Genomic DNA, 26681 nt, shown 5'->3' with positions numbered 1-26681 from the left:
TTGTAGCCTGGGAAAGCAGTCGAGGACGATCCAAAACCTTGGGATTCTATACCCATGTGGGAGACCTGGAAAAGGCTCTGGGTTCCCGGCTTTGGATCAGAGCAACTCTGGCCATTGTGGCCACTTGGGGAGTGAATCATTGGATGAAAGATCTTCCTTTCTGTCACTTCTCTCTCTGTATATCTGACTTTTGAATAAAAAAATAAATCTTTCAAAAAAGAAACAAAGAAACTAACAGACCATGCTCCAGAGAGCAAAATGTAAGCAGTTATCCCAGTGAAAAGCTTTGGCCAGATTCTATGTGGTCGGTCTTCTTTGTATCACAGGCTTTGCCTAAAAGCTTATCTGCAAGGGGAAACAAGGCAGTGTAGCCGCAGCGGGGAATGTAACAGGTTTTGGGGGGAGGGAAAGCCCGGGTCCCTCCGTTTGCTGTGGGAATGTGTTATTAGTGCCTGCTGGGTTGTGTTAGACTCCAAGTGGGATATGTGAATCCCAGCTAGTCAGGCACAGCCCTGGCCCTGCAGAATGAAAAGTGTCCAGTGAGGTCCAAAGGTTGAGGAAAGGCCTGGTTCAGCATTGTGCCCCCCATTGGTGTGCTCATTGTGGAAGGATCACTGCTCTGTCTGGATCATTTTTATTCTTTGGACAAAACACAGACATACGAGCCAATCTGTCCTAAAAGCCCGAACATCTGCAGCACGCACACATTTTGCTAAATCACGTGGCGTAGCTCTGTCATGTGCTGCGCTCTGATTGCTTAGCACACAGCAATCAGAGCAGAGGTTACCATTGCACTGGCAGTAGAAAGACAGAATCATTAACACCAGCAAAATCTGCAAACTGGATGTTGTCACCGCTCTCAAGATAGTCTTTAAGGCTGCATCGTGGAGAAGGAATCCATCCTAAAAATCTGCTCAGTCAATTGTTTATACCCATCTAGACCTAGCTATTAGTAATCTATAATAAGGACTTAATGCAGTTAATTTGTCACTGTAGATCCCATTAGCCTTCTTGCTGCGGCAGTGTACCCGGGGCAGTGACCATAGCTGTGGGCTCCAATTTAATTTATACAACCTGTTACAGTGAAAACCGTTATCTGTGCCGATGCAGTAGTGATGCTGCTCTGTTTCTGAGGCAGTTTACTCACTTTGGGATTTGAACACACAGATACTGAGCATTTTCCGAATGTGCACACACCAAGAATGGCGGTTTGCTGGTTTTCTTCCTTTGCAAATATAGTTCCAATTTAAAGTCTCAGAGAAGCTGATATGTTAATTTTGTTCTTATTGTGATGACAGAATTTCACTTCTAATTAGGATGGAAAAAGTTATAAGGAAACACTGCTTCTGTTGGAAGCAAAAAAGTCAGATGATCTATGGAATAATAACTTAAATCCCCAAGAGCAGCAAGCTAGGCCGTTGGCCACTGCCAGGATGTCTGCTCGGATTTTCAGCTTTCTGCACAAGGCAGATGGCATTGCACCTGGTGGGAGGGTTGCCTCTCTCCTGGCTGTGAGGCCAGCCCGAATGCTGCTGTGTCGTGCAGGCACGATTCATTTGTGACGGGCACCCGAATGCTGAGATGACCCATCCGAAAATCAAGCTTGGACTGTCCTGCTTCCTTCAGCTGAAAGTCTAGGTCTAGCTGTAAGGCCGTGGCAAGTCCCTGTCGCTGTGGAGGGGACTTGTCAGTGTGGGATGGCTGCGCATGGGAGGTACTGACGTAGGCTGTTTGGTTCAACTCTGACTCCATCTCATGGTAGACTTCTGCTGTTTTAAATGAAGAACTTGGCTGATGGAGTTCGGCTCATTCTAGAGGGCCTTGGGTGCCTGGCTCCTTGGTTTATATGACCGCTCAAGGCCTGGTTAAGTATGTGAAGAGCTATATTTCTGTGATGTAATGGCAGAGACCCAGGGGCTTGCATTCATGTCTCCCCATACTCCCCAGCTCGCTGTGAGCTCCATGGTGCGTCTTTTCCTTCTGTGGACACCTCCACACCCTGTAGGTGCTGCTGGGCCATGCAGCCAAGCATCTGTTCTCCACAGCTGAGACTCGCTGCAGGGGCCTAGCTTGCAGCTGCCTCCTCACCTAGTCTGAAGCCCAGGCAGGAATCTAGTAACTAATGTGTCAGACACTGGGCTTCTTTCCTGGTGGTGGCCCTATAAGTTGTAGCAATCTGTCTTTCCCTCAGGAGGGAATATTCCACTGCTTTTCTAGCTATTGGGTCCCTTAAAACTTCACTGTGGGCCCCAGCAAGGTGGCCTAGCAGCTAAAGTCCTCACCTTGAACCTGCCAGGATCTCATATGGTCACCAGTTCTAATCCCAGCAGCCCTACTTCCCATCGAGCTCCCTGCCTGTGGCTTGGGAAACAGTTGAGGATAGCCCAAAGCTTTGGGACCCTGCACCCTGCTCCTGGCTTTGGATTGGCACAGCTCTAGCCATTGTGGTCACTTGGGGAGTGAATCTTCGGACGGAAGAACTTCTTCTGTCTCTCCTCCTCCTCCTCTATATATACCTGACTTTGTGGTAGAAAGATAAATCTTAAAAACAAAAAAAGCTTCGATGTGATTGTGACCCTGAATCTTCCCGGGGTTCACCCGCAGCCCTCTGGAGTCCTTCTGTCAGCCCAGCTACTCATACTTGCTGTACCTAGTCAGGATGCTGTTTGTCTCCTCCTCCTCTCAAGGCAGGACTCCAGCAGGGGTTCTGCTGGGATTGTTCCCAGCTTGTTATCATGTCACCAAGAAAAAGAAATGCCCTGAAAGCAAGAGGCCTCTGCACTATCCTCCAGCTCAGTGGAGTGCAATCCCAGAGGGTTTGGTGGGGATTTTGGGGAGATGTTGGACTGTACAGCACCATGGGTACTTGTCTGTGAGTCCCCACCAAACTTCAGGATGCAAGTTTCCCTCCCAGCACCAAGCCCGTTGTGCTATGCTGCCTTTGCTGAGCAGTCCAGTAGCCCAGCTCTAACTCCTATAGTTGTGTCTTCAGTCTCTACATTGTGCCTGCTCTTTCCTAAGCATGTCCTGTTGAGTGGCATTCTGTACCCACCAGAAAGACCCCGTTATTTTCATACCTCATTGCATACTGTTAGTCTTCAATCTCCCATTATCTGTAGGCAGGGCCACAGTGCAGCTTGGAAGTTATTATCTGGCTCTGCTGTATGGCAGGTGTTTTTTCATCTGAATTTTCTGGGTGTGTGCATCATGCCTCCCCTTCAGGACGTTTTCCAGGCTACAGTTAGTGAAATATTTTGCAATGGAACCATGACCTGTGTGAAAGGCTTTCTGTGCCCTGTCAGGACAGCAGCCTTCTCACCAGCAGGGCAGAAAGTGGGCAAGTCTCAGTCTCCCCTCTCACCACCTGCTTTTTCAGTTGGTATTGGGGTCTGGGTGGGATCACAGTCACAGGATCTGATGAGGAGACAATCTGTGTGACAGGAAAGAGTGTGGGAGCTAGAGATGGGTGGAAGAATCCTCACACTGTAAGCCTGACCCTGCGGGGACAAGGTCAATTTAGGGTGGATGTGTTCTCTCCCAGTTTTTCATGAGATCCAGGAGAGAGGCAGCCAAGCTGTGGGGAATTATCTCAGCTTCTCTGTGATTTCCTTCTGATTTTGTATAGTCAGTTAGCTTTATCAATCTCTGCTTCACGTGGTTGCAGAGTTGTCTTGTCTCCACTGTTAGGGAGAGCAGCTGGATCAGGCTGGAGATTGCGGTCCTACTCTTGAGTTTCCTGGGAAAGAGCCCTGGCCCAGTCTCATCTGCGTCTGGAATCTAGCTAATGGTTATGTGAACCGGGCTGCCCCTTGTTGAATTGAGATGTTTCCCAGAGAGGTGGGACAGACGACAGTCCTAACACTAATAACTTAGGTAACCTCTACAAATCGTCAGACACCCCACGAGCAGCCTTTGGTTTATTCTCAATAAAGAGGCTGACTTGGAAGCCGGATTGGAAGGTTGTACTTCTCCTGGAAAAGGGATGGAGGCTTGCTCAAGGTGACTAATTGAACTGGTCAATTTCCTGTTTCTGTTTTTGCACAGAGTTTTCATGAGTATAATGACTGACCCAACAATATTTACTTCTTTCTTGCTCTTCCATTTATTTAAAACTGAATTAGTGTCAGATCAAATAAAGACTCCCTGGGAAAAAAGATACATCTGCTGGAGTATTTCACGGTGCTTCGAAGAGCCACAAAAGCCATTGCTACATGATTATAGTGTGAAAGAGGAGCTGTGGAGCCTTTTTCCAGAAATTACAGACAAGGTTGCCTGGCCTCTTTCTGTTGTCTTTTGTGTTTAGATAAGTGTGGGAGCTCCAAATAAAGGTGTAATGACAGTGAGAAGTGAAGACTGAAATACTGGAACAATGGCCAGCAGAGAGCCCCAAGAGCGGTCCAAGTAGAAATATCTGTGTGTGTGGGGGGGGGGGGTGAGGAAGGTGAGGGGAGTGAGTATAGTCAGCAGATGCATTTACAAGTAACAGTTTGCATGGAGGACTTGGAGGCACTGTGGGGAGTGCAGTTCTGGAACTCAGTCCCCTTATCCAGGTGGTTTGTGGCCCACCCCAGAGAATGCTTCTTCAGCTGTGTTGTTGCCTGGCCCGGAGATGCCTGTGGGTTGCTGGGAATCTAAGAGGGGGAAATGAGTGAAGTGCTGACTTGTTGCCTTCCCTCATCCTTCTCAGACCATCCTGCTGTTCCCAAATACCCTGTGTTGGTAGGTAGCTCACGGTATTGTGAGACCAGCGGTCTGGACGTGACTTCCATTGAGAAGAATTTGTTCCCAAGAAGAGGGCCATGTCATGCTGTCCTAGTGGGGCAGGGCCACATGGGGATGCTTTGGGGTCATCCAGGATCTTGGGGTTGGGGGTGTGGCAACACTAGACAGGAGTCATTTATTGTGGTTACTGAGAAGGAGGATTAGCAAGGCAGAGTAAACATGACTGGCTCCAGTAGGGGCTGTTTCTAATCAGCTCTTGGCTGTGGCATGATTAGGGCAGGAGGATAGAGGCAGGGAGTGTGAGGGCTTGGCATGACCTGTGTTCCAGCCTGATTTTTATTTTTTGCTTGTGAGCTAAGGTTTGCTCAGCCCTGTCCGATCCACCCCCTTCCATAACCAACCCACACATTAGCCAGCCATTGGAGGTAATTTTCCCAGCTTGCCCTACCCACAGGCCTGGACCATGTGTTCACCAGTGGGAGCTATTACATACTAGGGGAGTTTCCCAAGTTCTTGCACTTGACCCACTCCCAGACCCAGTTCTCATACATTGCATTGGGTGTTAGGCCAGTGTCTGGCATAGTCTGATCTTCCATTTGGGCTTGTATGAGCTGGTGAACGTTGCAGCCCGGCCCACCCCACACCATATTCAAGATGCGCATTTGGATGCTGCTGCCTTGACCAGCCCAGACTGTTGTCGGTTCCTTTACTCGTGAGCGATGTCAGGTTCCTTGGTCACACCTAGTTCAGCCCATCACCACGCCAACTCTTAGGCTAACCAGTGGGACTAGTATTTCCACAGGGTTTGGCCCACATGTCTCCCACAAAATCTACCCCTGAAAATGGTTCTCTCTTGTGTGCTGGTTAATGTCAATGGCCCTGCCTAATGTGACCCTTCCCCTGATCCAACATTCTGTCAGGTAGTAGGATCTGAGCATGCTTTTATCTTGTCCTTATGAGGATTCTAGTTTTCTGGTTTATCTTACTGTGAAGAGTTGCTGTCTTGCTTCTCTAAGTGATTCTTCCAGAAAGAATTAGCAGCCCATAGTAAATCCTTTTACACTCTTACTCAGTCCTAAGTGGAATCTTCCTGTTGTAGCCCACCTTTTAAAAATGTGTTGATGATATCATCAGTTTGCTTTTTAAGATCTGTTTTCTTTTTTTAGTTGGTTTTGAAAGAATTACAGGGCCAGAGGAAGAAACAGAAAGAGGTGGAGGGAGAAATTTTGTGTGCTGATCCATTCCTTTGTTGGCCAAATGTAATGCTAGAAACCAAGAGCTTCATCCAGGACTCCCACAGGAGTGGCTGGGTCCCAAACACTTGGGCTGTCTCCTGCTGCTTCCCCAGGTTATTAGTAGGGAGCTGGTTAGAAAATGGACCAGGAGGACATGAACCAGTTCCCATAAGGCATGTGGCATCACAGATATTGGCTTTACCTGCTTTGCCACAACACCAGTCCCTGGATAAATGATTTTGCTCCCATTGTAAAGAGAGAAAAGAGAGTTGAAATGATGTGTTGGGGCAGTGTGCCCATTAGTGCCTGAGGTAGTATGTGGATTTGAAAATAGAGGCCTGGCACTCGGCCATCATTATGATGGATACAGGGCAGCGATAGTGGATGAAGATGTTGAGATTTCACAGCACTTTGCACTAACATTTGCAGCATGGTTTTGCCTTTCTCCACTTCTGTGTCTGCTTTTCCTTGGCCCAGAGCTTTTTGTGGGCTAGACTTCATTGCTTCTCCAGGTTGGCAAGTCACCAGCTGTGTCCACAGATGCTGCCTCTGGCTCCTGAGACAGGGTGTCATTCCTCACATTGGGGTTCGTAGCCCCTGATGCCCTCCTTGGAACCCTGACCATGGAGGGAGGGGCGCCGACCTGTGTGATTTGCTCAGCATCTCTCCACTGAAATAAAGCTCCATTGTGGGAGAGGGACTTGGTCCTCACTCTGGCGTGCTCATCCTTTTGTTCTCTGCTGCCTGCTCAGTGCATGTTTATTGAAGGAATGAGCTAAAGGTTATGCAGGAAGGAACAGGTAAAGCATACTGTGATATATGCTCACCACGTCCCAGGTTGTTGAGGGGCAGCTTGTCCTGCAATGGTTGAGATCTAGTTGGGCATAATTTTGCCCAACTGTAGTTAACAGATGTTATTTATCCCACTGAAGGATTTCACAGTGGCATTTCAGAACTGGTTTGCTTGCTAACCCGTTGCGGAAGAGTAGGTTTGTTAAAATGAAAGCACAGTCTAGTCCTTGGAGGATTGTGTATACACTTATTGTTGGAATCTGTGAAATTCATTAAAGTAATTCAACGTTTGCTACATATCCACTTGATTGTCTCATGTACCAGTAATATGAAAATGAAAATGAGAATCTGTTTTTGAAGGAATTGCTGCTCGAGATTTGAGAAGCTATGAATATGACCTTTTCAAAATTATTTTAATCTCCAGATTTTGAGCCATGCCTTTAGTGAAGAGGAACATCGAACCCCGGCACTTGTGCCGTGGGGCTCTGCCTGAAGGAGTTAGCAGTGAGCTCGAGTGTGTGACCAACAGCACTCTTGCTGCAATCATACGCCAGCTGAGCAGTCTGAGTAAGTCACCTGTTTGCTGATTACGGATGACATTTTGTTGGTTTTATTTAGCAAGTTGATCTCAGATTTTTAAATAGTTATGTGATTGCTTGAAGAAGGGATGTTGGCTTTAGAGTAAATGACCAATGTAAATGTGCCAACAAGAACAAATGCATAGCTTGCACGTGGTGTTAAAATTTAAAATGGTTTTAAGGTGATTGGATGACTGTGACTGCCGCCTACCCTCCCCCTTTTCTTGCCTTGAGTAGATTGAACAATGTAATAGGCTGAAAATTAACATCCGCAATGTGCCTGGGATATAGTAGGGGTTTAATTAGTGATTCATACAATCAAAATGAACATAACAACTGAGCTTTTATGATCTTAAGCTCCCAAAAGTTAAGGTGCGGGCACTGATCTCCACCCTGGTGGCGATGGGTGAGTGTTGCATATGGACGGCACTGTGGGTGTGTTTGGATACATGGATTTACAGCAAGTACAAGGAAAGATGACAAGACTTGGTTCTTATTTTGAACTTTAAGATTAGGATCGCAAGGAATAGTCTATTTTTTAGTACTCAAATGTGCATGAAGATACTTTCTGCGTCAAAGCTTTTTGTAGCTACAGTATTTTTCCCCAACTTTCACATTCATATCGTGATCTTATTTTCTCACTTCATCCCACTCCTGTTCAGTTTAGATGGTTTATGTGGCATTTTTGGTGACAGGCTTTTACAGTGAAATTTTCAGAAGCTCTGTTAATAACTAGAAAATGCTTCGTGAAATTCTGCATACCGGAATAGCCTCAAGCATGGAGGGTTGTTTTGTTTTTTAAGAAACCGAAGTTATGTTATTTATTGTGAAGAAGAAACATCACAGCTAAGTAAGTATGTCTTCAAAAGGCTAATGTTGCTAGTAATGTATTTTTAATTATCTCTAACCACTGGCTATGACAAAAGTAACTCAGAAGTTTCCTAACATATATTTTAAAACAAATTTCATCTGGACTAATTGCAGTTAGGTTTTTGATAGAGGTTATTGGTAAAATATGCAGATTCATATGGGAAGATTCCTTATAAAATATGGAAAGATAAAAATGTTTCTGTTTGCATTCATCTGTTTTTTGAAGCAATGTTTTCATTTTATTTTCGTGGCGTGAGTGTCTACTGGCATGAAATGTAAGTGATGAAAACCACCATAAACTGTTGGCGTTTCGATAAGCACATTCAGCGCAGTGTTGTCTCACTTGTGTTCATGTGACCAAAAACTCGGAATGAATCTGCCCCACTGATCTGTCCTGTATGGCCTTTATGATGGGCAAAATAGTGGTCTCCCCCAGAAATGGCCTTACCTTTGGAACTCGCTGGTGTGTTGTGATACATGGAAGAAGGGAAGTGAGGTTGTGGATCAGCTATCCTTGAGAGAAGGACATTATCTTGTGGGGATTATCCATTTGGGCCCAATGTAATCAAAGGAGTATGGCTCTACCGGGATGAAGGGGCCATGAGCCAAGGGCTAGGGACAGCCTCTGGAAGCTGGAGGAGGTAAGCAAATGGGTTCTCCTTGAGTGCCTTCAGAGGGAACATAGTGCTACCTGGTGAAACTCATACTGGAATTATGAGATGCTTGTTTGTGCTGTTTGAAGCTTCTATGTTTATGATGATGTGATACAGCAGCAAGGAGGAACTAACATACCATTCTGGGCCTGGATCCATTTTGTACCACTGAAATCACAGTAGAGTCTTGGGCATCCAGGAATGGAAATGTTACTTGAAGTTATTCATCTCTCCGGCCACCTCAGTGACTGCCTCTCTCTGTCTCTGAGTCACACGGGGATCTTTTCAGCCAAGATGGTAGGAATTGCCCCACCCAAGAGTTTATGGCTGTGGTATGCACCCGTGATATGACCCATGAACATGGATAGCCTGGGCACCTAGCGGGGGTGAACTAAGGCAGGTTGATGTTTTTGGGAAATCTCAAGCTCGAAGCCAGAGCATTTGCTGGTTTGCCATAAAACCTACTGCTGAGATGTTGCCCAGGGCTGAAAAAGCCATGAAGGCTGCCGTCGGCTGGAGGGAGTACCTGAGAGGGGAGAACCTTTGTCAGTGCAGAGGAAGTCAGCAAGGAAGGGCAAGAAGAAGGGGAGAGAGCAGCAGGACCTGCAGAGTGGAGGCAGCAGCTGGGCTCTGGGCACATCCCGGACAGCTGCGCTTATTCGAGGTACAGTGCAGGGGACTTGCATTGAACTCTTCTTGTCTTTAAATTCCTGAAGTACATCTGGGGCTTGCAACCCAGAGAGCCATTTAGAAAGAGAATGCAGTGGCATTTGTGCCATGGATGTGATTTTAATAAACCAGGATAACTAAGTACAATGGTTTTAATGTTTACATCTTTCCAAAATTCATACGTTTAAATGGTAATTTATGGCATTTTGGGCTTTAGAGGGCCAGTGGGAGCTGGTCAGGGGTGAGGGTGGGATTCTCATGGGTGGGATTAATGCCCTGCTATAAAGAACCCTTGCCCATTCCTTGCTGTGAGGACACATCAACAAGGCACCTCCTTCTGGCAGAGAGCAGCCTTCACCAGGCTGTGAACTTGCCGATATATTGATCCTGAACTTGTCAACCTCTAGAACTACGAGGAATGCGATTCTGCCTCTGCAAGTCTTCTAGCTCCCTTATTATGGCTAAGACACTGAGTTATTAGTTGGTAACAGAATAGGAAACTGGATTATCAATAATTTATGTATTAGTGTTTATCCTACAAGTACCTCTCCAAGTGCTGCAGGTGGCAAATGAACTCACATTGCTTCCTTCTTTGATGCTAAACATGTCTGCAGTTTATAACTTATAAATAACAGCAGCAGGGCCGTAAAGCAATGAGCTGAACATGCTACAAACCAGCCCTGGCACTTACTGCAGGACACCTGTGTTCACAGAGGTGCATCCTTGCTGTTGGTGGACGGATATATGCAAAATTTTTATATAAAGTTGTTAGAAAAGAAATTTTAAAAAGAATTTAGAAAAGAAATTAAAAGAATACTTTTGTGTTTTTTTGTGATCATTAGGTTTTTAAATATTTATTTAAAGGCAAAGTTACACAGAAAGAAGCGAGAGTTGGAAACAGAGTGTCTTCCATCTACTGACTCACTCCCCTGATACCACAGAAGCCAGAGCTGGACCAGGCCAAAACCAGGGGCCTGGAACTCCATCTGCCTCACATGTGCAAAGACAGAATTTTCTGCTGCCTTCCCAGGCGCATTAGTAGGGAGTTGGATTGGAGGTGGAGCCATCAGGACTCAAACTGGGATGCCAGCATTGCAGAGTGAGGCTTATCCTGCCCTGCAACAGTGTCAGCCCCTCATTAGATATTTTTCAAATGAAGTTTTAAAAATGCATGAATCTGGGCCTGGCGTGATAGCAGCTAAAATCCTAGCCTTGAATGTGCAGGGATCTCATATGTTTGCTGGTCCTAATCCCGGTGGCCCTGCTTCCCATTCAGCTCCCTGGCTGTGGCCTGGGAATGCAGTGGAGGACGGCCCAAAGCCTTGGGACCCTGTACCTGCATGGGAGACCCGGAAGAAGCTCCTGGCTCCTGGCTTCGGATTAGCTCAGCTCCAGGTGTTGCAGCCACTTGGGGAGTGAATCATCAGATGGGAGATCTTCCTCTCTGTCTCTCCTCCTCTCTGTATACCTACCTTTCCAGTAAAAATAAATAAATCTTTAAAAATGCATAAATCTATCATGTTAAGAAGCTTCTTTTCTAGTGATTAAGCAGAATCTTTAAAAGGTTTTGGGGGCTACTTGGTCCTTACTCAATAGATCCCGAATGGACCGGCTGAATCTGCGCTTCTCTCTTTCCCCTCGCTCTCCTTACCCATTCCTCTGCTTCCCCAATCCCTGCAGGAGAGACTCATTTCAGGTGCAGATCAGGACAGGTGATGGCCAGTGCAGAGAGACAGATGCTACTTCTGTCCCGGGGGCAGTCCCATAGGAGCTTGAGGACAGGTCACAGGGCCTCAGAGTGAGGCTGGCCCCGCTGCAGTGATATGCAGGGGGTAGCTGGTAGGGGGAGGGGAAACAGACTGTGTTTCTTCATCTTTTCCAGTAAGGAAGACCAGCCAAGGCCTTGATTTGCCCGGGTGTTCTGATTCCCGTTACATGTGGGGACAGATCAGGAGCACCGGGGGTGCAAGTGAATCTGCATGAAGCAAGGGAAGAATCTGGTTTTAGATACTGAACTGACCTATGAACCCCCTGCCGCCCTGGGCTGACTTTGGGGAAATTTGTCATTTTTTAACCTTTTGCCATGCTTGCCCTACGTCCAAATCAGACATTGGACTTTAAGAGCCAGAAAATTTGTCTGCGTTAGATGTTTAACAGGGAATTGAAACCTTCCTTAGGCTTCTTAGGGAATTGAGATTTTTCATTGGGAACGTATTAAGTTCAGGAACCAAACAGAAGTGGAATGCTGTGTGTGTGTGCATGTGTGTGTGTGTGTGTCCGTCCTGTGTCTTGTCCACTTAGGGTGGAACTACCTGTCTTTTCCAGTACTTAACTTTGTTTTGCTGAGAATCCTTAAAGTCCTATCTTGTAGTTTTTTTCCTTGTCTGTTTTTATTTTTCTTAAAAACTCTCTGCTTTTAACTCCTGTGGAAATTTGATCGACTTAGTTAAGTGGTCAAGCCTTTGAATTTTTGTCCAATACAATTTTTAAAACAGCCTGTTAACATTCAGATTCTGTACCTTTGGTCATTACTTCCTCCTCATATCAGACAGCGGGAGAGAAGTGGAGGTAGCCATCGCTACGACTGCCTCGGGTTCTGCTGTGTTGTACCTGGCTCTCTGCTAGGGAATACTGAGCAGTTTTTCTCTTCAGATAATCACAGTGCCGTGCAGCAATTACCCTCAAGTCAGGAGTGCGTTTTCATCATTCTTGATTAATGATCCGAATGCTCCAGTGCCTATCATCTAGCTGCTCAATTAAAATCACAGTATCTTGCAATCATAGTCTTACAGCATAAGGGTGCAATTTTAATGTCAGTTGCTTTGAAAAGGTAACAAGAACATACGGCATTTGTGACAAGGATGAACCAGTTCATTTTAATAATAGCCCATTGGTCAGTTCTCACTATTTTAATAGCTGTCCTCTCCTTTTGTCCCCTAAGAATGCTCCCAGCATATCACAATGAAAGAGAGTAATTTCTGTGAGAAAGGAGATCTGGTTTCAAAGGTGTGAAAGAGTAATTGTTTCCAAATCAAGGTGCACATTGTGCTTCATATCAAACCAAAAGCTGAATTGGGCTCTGCTACATTTGTGTGTGGTTGGATCTGAAATGTGCAGCTAGGCGGGTCAGACATGGTTTTTTGTGGGATAAGGAAGGGATAAAGCCATAGTTTAAAAGAACATAGATTTTGTACATTTCTTTGTAGGGTAAGATCAGGATGAGTACATTAAATTGAAATATGCTGATGTATCTGAGCACAAATTGACCAGAAGAAACACAGCATCAGAAAAATTGGCAGGCTACTGAGTATTTGCACTTCTCATGAACAGAGAAAGTCAGCAAAGGGAGGTAAGACATAATATATAATTGGAAAGCTCTAGCTTTGAATAATCTTCTCTGAAATGCTGGAGACCACAGTGTTTCAAATGTTGGCTTTCTAAAAGACATTTGAGTCTCCAAATATAAAGTTGTCTCAGTATTTCATTCTAGTTATGAAATGCCGAGAAAGATATTATCAAATGGGTTATAAGGGGAAAAAAAGGCATTTTATGCCGATGAAAAATTAAGAACAACCTGGCAGTGTTAAATAGAAGGATTTGAGACACATGGTAAAGCATGCCCACAACTAAAAACTGAATTAGATAAACCCAAAGTGGTTGCTGGGGTTTCAGCTAGGACCCTTCAGGAATTGGGCAGATAGACACAACATCTGCAAGGATGTAAGAAATTTAGCCAACACTACTAACCAGTCTGACTTAATTGGCTTCAGTATACTAACATCCCAAACTGTAAGATAAATAAATCTTTTAATTTCCCATGAATTTGTCAGGAAGATGTAACATGGACTAGGCCAAAGCATAATCAGTTTGAAGACATCAGTATGCAAAAGGTGATGATAATGAGATAACGGTTGTGGTTAGTTTAGACGATTGCCAAATATTGAACAAATCGAGCAATATCTTAAAGATTCCTTAGGTCAAAGAAAAATTCAGAGGGGAAATTAGAAACAATTTCTGATTTTGTGGTAATGAACAACAAAACACCAATTCATCTGTGAGACTTCACTAACAAAGTGCTCAAGAGTAAAATTTGTGGCTTCAAATGCTTGTTTTAGAAGAGAGGAAAGATTTAAAATCATGAGCGTATTGCTCAGATGTGCCCTCCGTGTGGCTCAGTAGTGCTGCTATGATTTTCTTGTTAATTAGTTTTGGGGCTTTTAGCATGCCTATTTCATTCTCTCCTTTCCACTTCATACTTCCTGACTGGGAGATGACTGTGCCCCTTATTTCATTTGCAAAATAAAAGCCATCTTGGAACTAAAGTCCCTCCTGGAAGTTGGCCTGGCCTCTCCACAGAGCCTCTTAAGGAGGATGTGCTGACTGCTGTTAAGCCCACCTTCCTTGGTGCCTGGGGTCGCAGACCCGTCTGCCCTTCTCTCTGCTGACCACTGATCTCAGCATCCAATGATGGTCTTGGCCTGAAGTAGTCCTTGCTGGGGTGGATGCTGGTTAGTGATGTTTGTTCCCCTGTGGTTTCTTCAGCATAAGCAGTTGGTATTCTGCCGTCAGTAGTTTCATGGTCTTCCTCAGTTATTTAGCTTCCCCTCGATCATTGCCATGTGTTACATTAAGAAATCTCCCTGCCCCTTTGAATCTCAGATTGTTCCCGCCTGCCCCAATCGTAGTTTCCTTCCCAGCGAGAACCCTTAGAGAAACTCCTTGGCTCTCTCTCCAGCCATCCTCACTGTCTCTTGTCCCCTGTTGTACCCTGCACAGCTCTTTTGAAGTCATGCTTGTTAACCTTACCAGGTTGCTAAATCCAGAGTTTCAAAGTGCCACTTGCCCTTTGCAGGGAACTGACCATGTATTTTGTAGAGTGGCTCTGGGTCTGGATTGTTGTGTATGTCCTGTGATCACATTCAGGGCACTGACAGCATGGGACCCAGACATTTTGCTGCACTCAGGAAACACATGTCCTGCATGGTTAAGAAACACAGGGCTGGAGACAGAACTGACCCAGCAATTGCAACTACCACTGTGTGTTGGCTGATTTGGGTGACAGACTGTGCTGGACCATGCATTGGCAAACACAGACAAGAATCAGGTCTGGGATGGCCTCAGACGAGGTTTCTTTGGCGATTCCTTACCAACGGAACCGCTGGACTCAGAACCCTAACCATGGAGAGAATTTCAGGTTCCATGGGCTGACTGTGGGAGTGGATGTATTAGAGCTGGGCCTCCTCTGTGGCTCAGATGGAGCAGAGGACAGCATATCCAAATGTACATGGGGGATACGGCAGTACATCGGAGCCTCCAGAGGACACCTGGTACCATGGCAGAGGACGGAGGACAAAACAATCATTGGCAGTGAAGATCTGGGCAGACGGAGACACCAAGGTGGACTATAGCAGTCAGTGGATTCGGGAGAGATTTCATCATGATTGGAGTGGCAGGATTGCCAGCAATTCAGGACTGTTGAACTATCAAAACCTCTTGAGAAATTCTTGGCTTTGTAAATTTCTGTTTTTCTTCCTGTTGTTGATTTTGTATTGTGACCTTTCAGTTAAAAGGGATGTGTGGTGACTGTGTAGTGGAGATTATCATATCCAGATGTGAGGATGCAGTGCAGTGTGCGTCTCTACTGCCAGACCAAAAATGAAACTACTAATGAAACTATTAGCTTGACAGTAGGGTGCTGGACTCTCTGCCACTGTCCATGCCCACATGATGAACATGTGACTGTTTATGATGAGCTATGCTATAGTAATAACATAGGGGAATTCGGGGGGGGGTGGGCAGGGGAAATCCCAGGGCCTATGGAATTGTATTACAGAATGATGATGATAATTTAAAAAAAAAAAGTTAAAATAAAAAACATAAAAAGCAAAAATAAACACACAAAGTTAAAAAAAGTAAAGACTCCTTAATGTATTTATATATGTAAAGTAACACTGGGGAAGGTGTTCTCTGCGCCTTCCCCGCCTCCAGCTGTCTTACTCCCGGGAGCTACAAGATGACACTGTGCAAATGCCGTTTCCCATTCGTCTCCTACCGAGCAGCCTCCCCTGTAGTGAGGGTTGTTGCCTACAGTAGTAACTGCCATTGAGAGCTGCAATTTTTTTTCAGCATTGATTCGTTGCGCTAAGTGCTTTTACTTCTGTGTTTATTCATTTACCTCTGTTTGCACCGTGAGGACTGAGTGAGTGATGGTTATCCTGTGAGCCGTGATCTGTGCTCTGTCTTCTGACTTTAAGGCTTACACTTTGCTAGGGTTGCCAGTGGTGGCCCTTTTGGGTTGGCTCTTGGTCCCTGTGATGTGTGACCTCTGCCCATCAGTCTCGGAGAACTTGACTTTTTCAGTGCAGCAGTATATTCTTGGCTCATCTTCACCTTTTCTACGCTCAGTCCTGGAGTTGGTCATTGTTTCCAAAGAGCTTCATTTCTTTTAGTGGGGAATGGAGTGTACAAGTCTTGACAGACCAAGTTAGGTTTGTGCTGGATATGGGAGGGTTTTTTTCCAATTTTTTCATCTATTATTATTATGATTATTATTGTCATTTTTTGCAGGCCTTTAATATAACCATTTTTGTGTTATAGGAAAAGCTCCTATTAAGAAACTGTGTTTCCACTTAAGTGTTCACTTTAAAATGCAGCTGAAAATTTGGAGGCCTGTTTCCTAACCTGACATTCTTGAGTTTAGATGGGACTGACAAGTCTAGAAGTAGAACCTTCCATCAGGAAAAAATGAGTAAATTGCACGTACCTCCATGTGGTCTTCATTTCAGAATTATTTTAGTTTAGCTATTAATGGGCTCATTGAAAGCGTAAGTAGGATTCAGCCTTTTAAATCAGTTGCTGTTTACGAAGCTGCAGACTACATAATTGCAGTACTTTATTCTTGTTCATCAAAAACGACAGCTCCTTCCATTTCCTTCTCTTTGTTGCTTGTCAGCTTTCAGCAGCTGGCAAAATATTAATCAGGCAAGTCTTTAATTTCTGTCTCTCTATAAATCTATAAATTGAGAACTTTCAAGTAAAGATATGATATTAGTTGCAAGCATCTTAAGTAGAATTGAAGGTGGACACATGCTATTTATTTTTGTGCTTATATGTGGGTACTTCAGAAGATAAATTTGGAGCAAAACATGTTGAAATCCTTGCATAGTTTTTCCTAATACCTATTTTCTGTGAACTTTTCCCAGACTCCTTGTGTAGCATCCAGCAGAGAATGAAGAATAATATCGTCAACAATAGTTGTTGTGCTTTGAGGATGCTGCTTTAATGTTTTGGAAAAGACCGTAGTACATACTTGGATATTCTTGGTGATACATTGTCCCTGGTAATTAGTCATCTGCATCACTAGCGGAGAAGGGAAGGAAGTTCTGAGGGTTGCACTGGAAAACAAGCAAAAACCCGTGTGTGTAGCTCTGAATAATCAAGCGGAAAAGCTGAAGTTCGTTGGCTTCATCTTGATTTGTTGTGCACTCAGAAATAAGGGACTGCCAGTCTTGGTTGTGAAGCATTTGATACATGGTGCTCCCCTGCACATCACCCAGCATTTACTGAATGGCTTCTGTGACACAGTAGTTCTGAAAGATGTTACGAGGTGTTTCCAGGCCCAGGCACTTTGAGAACCTGGTATGTGAGATGTTGTCTTGCACATCCTTATTGTCTGTCCAACATTTTGAGAGGCCCCAAGGTATGGAAACAGGTTTCATCTTTTTAGCCCAGCCTTTCCCAGACTTCGGCGAGCGGGGAACTCTGTTGTGCTTGTGTTAATGAGAAGGCCCTGGTGTGGACTCCGTGCTGTATGCTCAGCGTGCAGTCACGGGCAGGGTACCTGAGAGAAGCCAAGCGCCTACATGCTTTGCCGTGGAGAGCTCGGATGATGAGCATCAAGTGTCGTTCCCTGGGAGTCCTGGGTGGGGAGATAGGGGAGGGGGTGTTTGCTATTACCCCAATATACATCCTGACGGTAGGTTGCAGTTAGCTAGTAGTTAGCGACTCCATTAATGTGTTTGTGTTCATTTATCCCTAAGTATTACCCTTCTGCTTGAAGCCCACCATGAAATAGACACTGGACTTCATGCAGCAATGCCAGACAGAGGAGGTCCTTGCCTTCCCGGATCATGCATTCCAGTGGAGGGAGTCAGGCAAGAAACAAGCTGAATGGGTAGAAGTGAATGAATGATCGTGTGGTGGAAAGCGCTAAGGAGAGTTTACAACAGGAGGGGATACGGGAATATGTGTTTGGAGGGTGCACTTCCTTTTTGGTGCAATTTGGCTGTCAGATAAAGCCTCACCAGGTGACATGGATAGAAGACAAAGTGAAGTGAGGGAGCAGCCCGGTGAGTTTCTGGGTAGAAATGGTCCTGGCAGCAGGAGGGCATGCCAAGGCCCTGAAGGTGTAGGAATGCTTGACACACCTAAGAAACAGTGAGGAAGGGCCCAGTGCGGTGGCCTAGCAGCTAAAGTCCTTGCCTTGAAAGCGCTGGGATCCCATATGGGCATCAGTTCTAATCCCGTCCAGCTCCCTGCTTGTGGCATGGGAAAGCATTTGAGGATGGCCCAAAGCCTTGGGACCCTGCACCTGCATGGGAGACCTGGAGGACGTTCCTGGCTCCTGGCTTCAGATTGGCGCAGCTCCAGCCATTGTGGTCACTTGGGGAGTGAATCATTGGACATGAGATCTTTCTCTCTGTCTGTCCTCCTCTCTGTATATCTGCTTTTCCAATAAAAATAAAATAAAATACATCTTAAACAAAGAGAAAGAGAGAAAGGAAACCAGCGTCATTGAAGTGGAATACTGAAGTAGGGGCGTGACCGCAGAGGCCAGGTGGGTCAGTAGAGGCAGGCCACGGAGACGTGAAAGCTGCCGCTTGAGTTGGCGTGATCTGTAAACCCATCTACTTCTGCCCTCTACCTCCGTGTCTTTTTCACAACTGCTCTTCCACCTCAACCGTCTTTACCCTCTTTTTCTTCAGTAGTAGCAGAAAGAGCAGGACACTCACTGTGGCAGGCCAGGGCCAATGTGTTGTAGCCCTGTTTTTTACAAGTCTGATGGCAGTGATGTTAGGGGTTCCTGAATCCCTCTCCCCAGTGAATGCCCGTTTGGGTGGCTCCTGCGGGGCCAGGGCCCATGGCTCCCCAATGAGTGCCCGTTTGGGTGGCTCCTGCGGGGCGAGGGTCTGTGGTTCCCCACTGAGTGCCCGTTTGGGTGGCTCCTGCGGGGCCAGGGCCGTGGCTCAGGGAAGTTTCACTGCAAAGGCAGGAGAGAGACTTACCACAGTGTTTACAGGGCAGAGTCGTGTATTTTGAAGATTTTCTTCCTTGTTAAAGCCCCCCCTTATTTGAGAGCCTGAAACTCAAGTGGACTCTCCTGAGTTGATTATGGACTAAAGTACTCCAGGCCTCACTTGCTCCTCCAGGGTCTGCATTAATGAATGGGCAAAGTACGTCTTCAAGTCTTTGTTTTCATTTCTTTTGGTTATATACCTAGGAGTGAAATGGCTGCATTATGTAATAATGCTGCTTGCTGTTTTGAGGAACTGTCACACTCTTCCACGTTACGGCCCTGAAGTCCGCTGAGATGTATGAAAGTCGTACCAGGTTTTCGTTTCATCAGTTTCTGTCCGTTAATAGCTGTGGGATTTGGACAAATGACTTTTCTTATCCTCGGTTTGGTCACCTGGAGAATGGAAACAGTAACTCCGTCTTTACCTGCTGGGTTTACTCATCCACTGAATAGGTGTGGGGGACATTGTTCTAGACAGATAGGTGTGGTACCTGTTCCCGTGAAATTCATGGCCTCCTGAATTCTACCTAGAGAGCGGGGAGTGGCTGTGCGAGTGCTGCTTGAATAAACTGCAGAACATCCTGAAAATAGTCAGGTTAGTCTTGCCCCAGTGAGGTTTTCCCCCTAGAAGGTTCAGGAGGTACAGCATTAGCAACTATAAAGAGGAGGTGATGGGTGTGTCAGAGAAAGTGGAGGTGTGTTCCTTACGCTCTCAGAGTGGCGCTTTTGATGTTTCTGTTTAATCAAGGAGAGAATGACAGGAGGGTTTGGAGGTTGAACACTAGCAGATGCTAGTGCCTACCTTGTTTTTTTAAATGTTCTGTAATGAAGGACTTGTATCTAACACTCAGAGGAGTGTAGATTTGATAAAGGAATACATGCAGAGGAAAGGCCACATGGCTGGCCAGGAGGTAGAGACACAGGAAGTGGGTGCAACTTGGGCTTTGTGGGTGAGTCTCTGGGAAGAACCACTGTCCATGGATACTCCCACTGAGGCCGTCTCCTAAATACCACAGTTGTTTCCGCCTTTTTAAGCACTGTTAACTTATGGCTTTGGCGGTTAAAGCCTTGCATGAGTTCGGGAACCAGATCATATCCAGATCACAGCAGAAGGGAAAGGTTTCCTTAAACTGCACTTCTGACTTAAAGTTTGCAAAAATGAAAGCTGTTTGTCCCTGAAGAGGTTGGCATTTAGTGAAAAACAGCTTGAGTGGTGGCCCATGTGGCAATAATAGTTCTATGCTTTGTAGAATATTTCTATATTCGGCAGTCCTGAGCCAATTTTGGATTTAGATGAATGTTGCTAATAGCTTCAGAGCTTCTCAGGCCCTTTATCTTTGTGCCTGTCTATGTGCGACCCCACAAATTGACAGGAGTAAGGAGGCGTGTGTGTCGGGGCCAGCCCCAGCTCCTTCCCGAGCAGACAGCTCTGTCCGTTCACTCTCTTCCGCAGGCAAACATGCAGAAGACATATTTGGTGAGTTGTTTAATGAGGCCAACAACTTCTACATCAGAGCCAATTCTCTGCAAGACAGAATTGATCGCCTCGCTGTCAAAGTTACCCAGCTGGATTCCACAGTGGAAGAGGGTAGGTAATTGCATGAAAGCAGTGAGCTAGAAGTGATGTTGACAAGACGGTAGTAATTAATTGCAGTGTAATTACTGCTTTTTCCTTGAGGTAGTATGCTGGTCTTTTAGCCTGTCTTTTCCTACAAGAGTGAGGGGGAAATCCCATAAGATTGGATTAATTAGTGATGAAAGGTTCAGATCTTAGCTACCCCATATACCATATTCTCGTTCAAAGAAGCTTATAAATAAAAACTGTTTTAAAGGCTTCTTTGAATTCATTCAGTATGATAGCCTTAATTTTAGGTTACTGGCATTTATTTTTGAAATAGCTTCTTAGCTAAAAATCACAGTTATTCCAAGAAATGGTCCAGCTAGCAAGAATTGTGTGTAAGAGGAGGCCATAGAAATAGGACCTGAAAAGGCAGGTTTGTCTTAGTGCAGAGAACCACTGAACCCTTGCATGGTGATTCACGGTCTGTCCTTCCCGTGGACTTGTTGAAGATAGGCACGGTTTCAGCCTGATCCTCCTGCTGGAATTGATGCCAGTAGATCATCGGGTGATTCAGCACTTCTAAGAACTGTATTCATCTTCTCAGAAATGGCATTTACCAAGGGCCTTTGCATTTCAGGTTTTAAAGTAATATTAACTGATAGATACTGTTTACTTTGAGGCAGTAGCCACATATGTAAAATGGTCAGCAGTTCCTTTGAAAAACTTTACTTCCATCATCATTTGTTTGAATGAAAGCTTAAGATTAGACTAAAAAATCTGCTAACATATGATGGTATTTATTATGATTTCTACTATTGCTTTAAAAAATTCTAGTATCTTAGTGTTACAGTATATCTGTGTAACAGCACTGGCAAAAAAAAGTTGAGATTTACTTATTAAAGAGTGATGTGCATTTCATTATTTTTAAAAGGCTTGTTTACTCATGTTCAGGTCTTATTTGAAGGTAGAAATAAAGTTTCTGAATTAGAAAATTAGCAAAAATGTAGACTGAAATTTTTGTATTATGAATACTTTCTTAATTTTCCCAATTATGAAGTTAAATAAATACAATCAGATTTTTAGATTTTACTTTTTACTTTAAAAATACACTTTAGATATCTGGTGGTCTATTCAGATAGGGAATTCTAAATCTTTTAAATCAAGCATGTGCTTTTAAAGTTGTTAGCACAGTGATTTTTAATATGTATTCATCTCCTTTAGGGTTTTTTTTTTTCTATTGACTATTGCAGTTGGACTGCTTGTGGAAAACCCTACAGTGGAAAAGGTTAATCTGTAGATTAATTTTATGAAATTTCACAGTATGTCATGTTTTTAAAATCTCCTTATGATAAATATTCTGCCTTATCCTTCACATGTATATTACCGTAGGAAAAAAATTCTTGACAGAGTTCAGAAATCCATGTTCTGTTTTGGACCAGCTGTTTGCTAGCAGAGCTGGGAAATGCTAGTGTATACTCCTGGGGTTGGATGCCTCGGTCATGTGTCCGTGTTGTCATTGTGTTCATAAGTGAGATGGGAAGTGTTGCACCCACAAGAATGAAGCATAAACAGGATTGATGCCGAAACCGCTTAGTGTCGTTTAGATCATGGCTCAAGGAATAAGGGGACTTCAGAAAGCTCAGGGGAAAATTGAATTAAATGATAACTTTGCCTCCTTGGTATAAAAAAAAAGTTTGAAACCTATGCAGTTTTTTTATAATACCTATTTCCTGTTAATGTTTTTGAGATCCCTGGTGTGTTGACCAGCTTTTCTTCAGGGTAATGTCAGAACAACAACTTAATGTCAGAACAGCTTAATGTCATTTAGATTTGTGTGATTCCAGGGCAAGTATTACTCTCAAGTGTTGTATTTAAATAGTAATTAAATGATTAGACTGTTTTTTTCTTGGGGAGACCCAGTTCTGTGTGTTTACATGCCTCTTCATCTCAAGACTGTATTAATGAGTAGTTTTTGAGGTGTGCTATAAAATACAATGCTCTTGTATCATTAGGACCAATGAGATAAGGAGGTGATTATGGAGAAGTGAAAGCCAGAATTTGACTTACTTTCATAGAGAGAACTGCCTGCTGAAAGGAGGAGGAGTAGCCTGCAGGGTTATTTTAAATGAACAGTAAAAAAAGCGTTGTATGATAATTCTAGAAGATATTTAAGTTTGTTGGTCAAGTGAGAGTTATTTCTAAATAGTAAAATTGCCTCTGCATAACTGAAATTGGGCAACTTTTCTGTAAATAGTGTCACTGCAGGATATCAACATGAAAAAAGCTTTCAAAAGTTCCACAGTCCAAGACCAGCAGGTGGTTTCAAAGAACAGCATTCCCAACCCTGTTGCTGACATTTACAACCAAAGCGACAAACCACCGCCCCTGAACATCCTGACACCATACAGGTATGACTGCTGCTGCAGGCACGCCAGGGGCGGCTCAGGGGACAGGGTCAGCAGAGCACAGCACTGGCAGTGCACGGTGCCTTGTGAGAGGCCATCCTGGGTTGGTCACATGGTCATCACACTGTTCTGCACAATGAGGTTAGCACTGCGGTGGGATTATTGAAGTGTCAGTGTTTTAGCTTTCAGATGTAGATTTCTTACTTAAGAAGTGGGCACCTGAGAGTCCAAGGTTGTGGGCGGAGATGGTTGTGGCTGGAGAGCGGTCCGTCGGCGTGCAGGAACCGCGTCATTCATTGGCAGTGCACCTGATGTCAGAATCTACATCTCAGCACCACAGACACTGGCTACTTGATTTATGAAAATGGATTCTGCAGCCTTGGGAACTTGTAAGAATGAAAACATAGTCCACACAGTAGCCTACTGGTATCATTAAAATGGTAGAACACCTTATCAGGATCAAATGTTCAAGGAAATCAATAGTACACACCAGAATACTTTTGAGTTGTTTTTTCGGAAGCACTCCTCCTGCCTCCTGCCTGTTGACACTTTTTCCCCTGTCTGCCCCCACGTCCTCCCAGCCTTCCTTTCACATTAGTATCACTGGTCTGTGGTCTCTGGGCCCCCAGAGCCCATCGCTGCAGCCTGGCAGCACAGGCTGTGGTGAGCAGCAGCCCCCGACTGCACCCACTCGCAGAAAGGCATCAGAGGAGTCCTCCTGGAGAGGAGCAAGATGCCCACCTTCTCATGGAATAAGTATCCAGGCAGCTTCAGAAAGTTCCTGGAAATGTATGCTGTTTTAGCTCCGTTTCCATGAGCTTTTTGAAAGCCCTTCCTACTTGCCTGGCGATTTTAGCAGACCCGTCGGAACAATGAATGGATATACGTGTTATGCTAGCCTCTTAAGTGTGATACTTTAACTTTTGGTTTTGCTTTCATGCAGGCAGCATTTTTTCGGGGCAACTTCAGTTTGACTTAGCATTTACAGCCTCAGTGTACACAGTACAACATGAGGCTTCGTGCTAGTATCTCTTACTGATGTTACTAAGGCGTCTCACTAAAAAACTTCTTAGGAAATCAAAGAGACTACTTGCATTGGAGTAATTGGGATCAGGATTAGATGTTTATGGTGATGTACAATCTTGAATTACCTAAAAATATATGCCCATGTGTGTCCTGTGGAAAATAAAGCGTATTTTTTTTACTTTTTAATAACATTTAAGAATAGCAGTGCCTACTCAGTCTTCTTCTCATTAGCACCACAACATTTGAGGATGAATAAACCTTTGCATTCAACATGAATATAACTGTCGTATATAAATGTTAGAGATACTAAGTGACTGAAAAAATGTTTCAATAAATACTGGCTGGCTGTTTCTGTTCATCTCAGGAATTCTGCCTTCACTAACATAATAACTTCATTTTTAAAGAAAAAGAATGTACATTTTATACATCTTAAATTTTCAGCAAGTTCCTGGCTCAGCTTATTCTTTTTTCCCCTATATCTTTACCTTTATGCAAGCCTTGAATATCTCAGGGGAATAAACTCTTTCTCACACCAGTGTCATTACAAAGCCTCCACCATTACAAGTTCCTTATCAACTGGGAGCCAAGGACAAGCAAGGGAAGATTTTAAAGAGCCCAGCATTAAAACAGAGGTGGAGGCAGGCTGGTGTGCTGTTGGATTTCAGACCCAGTTACTAGAATAGCCCTGTAGAACTGAGGCCGCAGCACCTGCTGGGGAGATGCTGAGCTTCAAGGACAAGCCAGGCTTTCTCCTGAGTGACTGTTAGCTCTCTGTGACTGCCCTGTCTGCCCCAAGTGACAGTGAAATACCACAATGAGATGTATTTTGCTGCTTCTCAGAGATAACCTGTAGGCCAGATGCTTTTTTTAAACAGTGACAGATTAGAGCATTTACTTTAGATTGTGATCATTTGAGTCATATATTTGTTGCATTAATATTTGTTTTAAGATAAATAAATAACTTACATGTTAAGACTTGAAATGGTCTTTAGACCATATACACTTGAGCAGTATTTGTAAAGGAAATAGCTGTAAGGGAAGCTTCTTTGAAAGTCCATGACTAATCATTTTTCACTAGTCACATTTAGACCCAGGAACATTTTACTACTTTATTATTTGAGTTGATAGATGTTGGGGCAAACTTGATGAGAAAAAGGGCTAGATTACCCATTAATTTTTATCCTAAATGAAAATCAATATTAATCTTCATAAAAAAGTAACTCTCTTCTCCCCTCCCCACTACTCACCTGTAACATTGATTCACAGAGATGATAAGAAAGATGGGCTGAAGTTCTATACTGATCCTTCGTACTTCTTTGATCTCTGGAAAGAAAAAATGCTGCAGGACACAGAAGACAAAAGGAAAGAAAAAAGGCGTCAGAAGGTAAGTCATGCAGTGTGGGAAATGCGCGTATCGGTGTGCAGGTGGGAGTTCTCTGTAGACCCAGGGCCTGAATCCTCAAGTGGTTGAGATGCGGCATTAGTGCTAAAGTTTTCTTACATGTTCTACATGAGGGTTTTAAAACTTCAGTCTAAAACAATAAAACTATTTTTTAGAAGTATAGTCAACATTGGTTAAAGTACTTACTTTAGCTTTAACAGAAGTGGTGGCTCAAGTTTCCATTTTGTTGTGACCATGTTTTGTAACTTTGCTCCCTTGGCTCTGTCAACTTTTCACATGGTATCCATATTCCGTGTCAGATGGGATGGTCTGCTTCTATCTAACAGTTGGTGGGTTTCCACCCAGTTCAAATTCAGATCTTGCTGAGATGGTCCATTCAAGGGACAGTGCTTACTGGCAGCGAGCCTCCCTCCTGGGCAGTGGCAGGCTAGGGACCTGTGGACCTGCAGGCTGAGCACCTTGGAAGGACAGCCCGCAGATTCTCAAGAGCCTGCTTTGCTCTGGCTGAGGGCCTTCTGCTTTCAGAATGGCCCTTTAGGGGGCTGGCAGTTAGCTTGAGACCTTTGAGAAGAGTACTTCTCCAAGGGTTTACTCTTATTCAACGTTTTTGTATGTTCACTGTGTGCTAAACTGCCTGCTTGACAAGTACTAGAAAGTTTTCATTAGGAGAAAGGCTTGGGGTTTTTGTGGGCTGCTGGTGAACTGGAGTTGAAGAACAGCCTGGCCTGTAAGATATTCCCCCTGCCATGAGAGGGTTGCTCGTACTTTCTGCTGCTTGATGTTCTGCAGAGATGGGAAACCTCGAAAGACATGCTGAATTTTTCCACATTCCAAGTGTGGAAAATAGATAGCAACCTCTTGGATGGATGAGCAGCAAAGATGTAAAGGCATGTCTGTCTTCATTCCCGCTCCTTTTTGCAGTCACAGAGTAGAAGGCTAGGGTTTTTACGTTACCTTCCTCAGTCATGCCTTCCAGAAGGCCTTCTAGGTTCCCCCCATCAATGGCACATTTTGAAGAAAAAAAAAATCTCTCTGTGATCATTTTCCTTAAGGGGAAAACAATTTCTGTGTGATTATTACATCTTCAGCTTGATTTGTCCCTTCCTATTTTGGCCCCATTTCACATTGTCCGAAAGCATAAAATTCTAATGAAGTTTTTTTCATTAATTCACTTACATCATGATGGGACGCCTTCTAAATGAGGGATAAATCAGGACCATCGCCCTCAGGCAGGGTACAGTGTAGTGTTCCTCAACAGCCACGTATCCCTTTGGAACTCCGAAGAGGGGGTGGGGGCGTTTGAAAGGCTAGTGTGCACCTGCTTCAGTGAGGAATAGGAAAATGAGACAGGATGCCCTTTTCTTCCTGGTTATTTCACAAGCCCAAAGGTTTAAAGCATTGAAAAGTATGAATACAAATAAGCACAAAGTGTTAAATGTACAGTAACACTGTGGCCAAGTGTTGTGAGGTTCA

At 44.4% G+C, this 26681-nt stretch overlaps 1 protein-coding gene across 1 annotated transcript in view; it reads left to right on the top strand.

The window, feature by feature from the left end:
* WASF3 (WASP family member 3) overlaps positions 1 to 26681 on the top strand; it is a 51194-nt gene that overhangs the window by 6794 nt on the left and 17719 nt on the right. Inside the window, exons 2-5 of the mRNA XM_040979909.1 lie at positions 7174 to 7316; positions 20268 to 20402; positions 22630 to 22783; positions 25073 to 25190. Of these exons, the coding sequence (XP_040835843.1) occupies positions 7184 to 7316; positions 20268 to 20402; positions 22630 to 22783; positions 25073 to 25190 (540 nt within the window). The 5' untranslated portion in view covers positions 7174 to 7183. The remainder of the gene's footprint in view (positions 1 to 7173; positions 7317 to 20267; positions 20403 to 22629; positions 22784 to 25072; positions 25191 to 26681) is intronic.

The sequence above is a fragment of the Ochotona curzoniae genome, unplaced genomic scaffold, assembly GCF_017591425.1.
Source record: "Ochotona curzoniae isolate NIBS_2020 unplaced genomic scaffold, NIBS_Ocur_1.0 contig_3332, whole genome shotgun sequence".
NCBI classification, from domain to species: Eukaryota; Metazoa; Chordata; class Mammalia; order Lagomorpha; family Ochotonidae; genus Ochotona; species Ochotona curzoniae.
The sequence above is the reverse complement of the archived record's forward strand: the minus strand, read 5'-3'. Positions and strand labels throughout refer to the sequence as shown.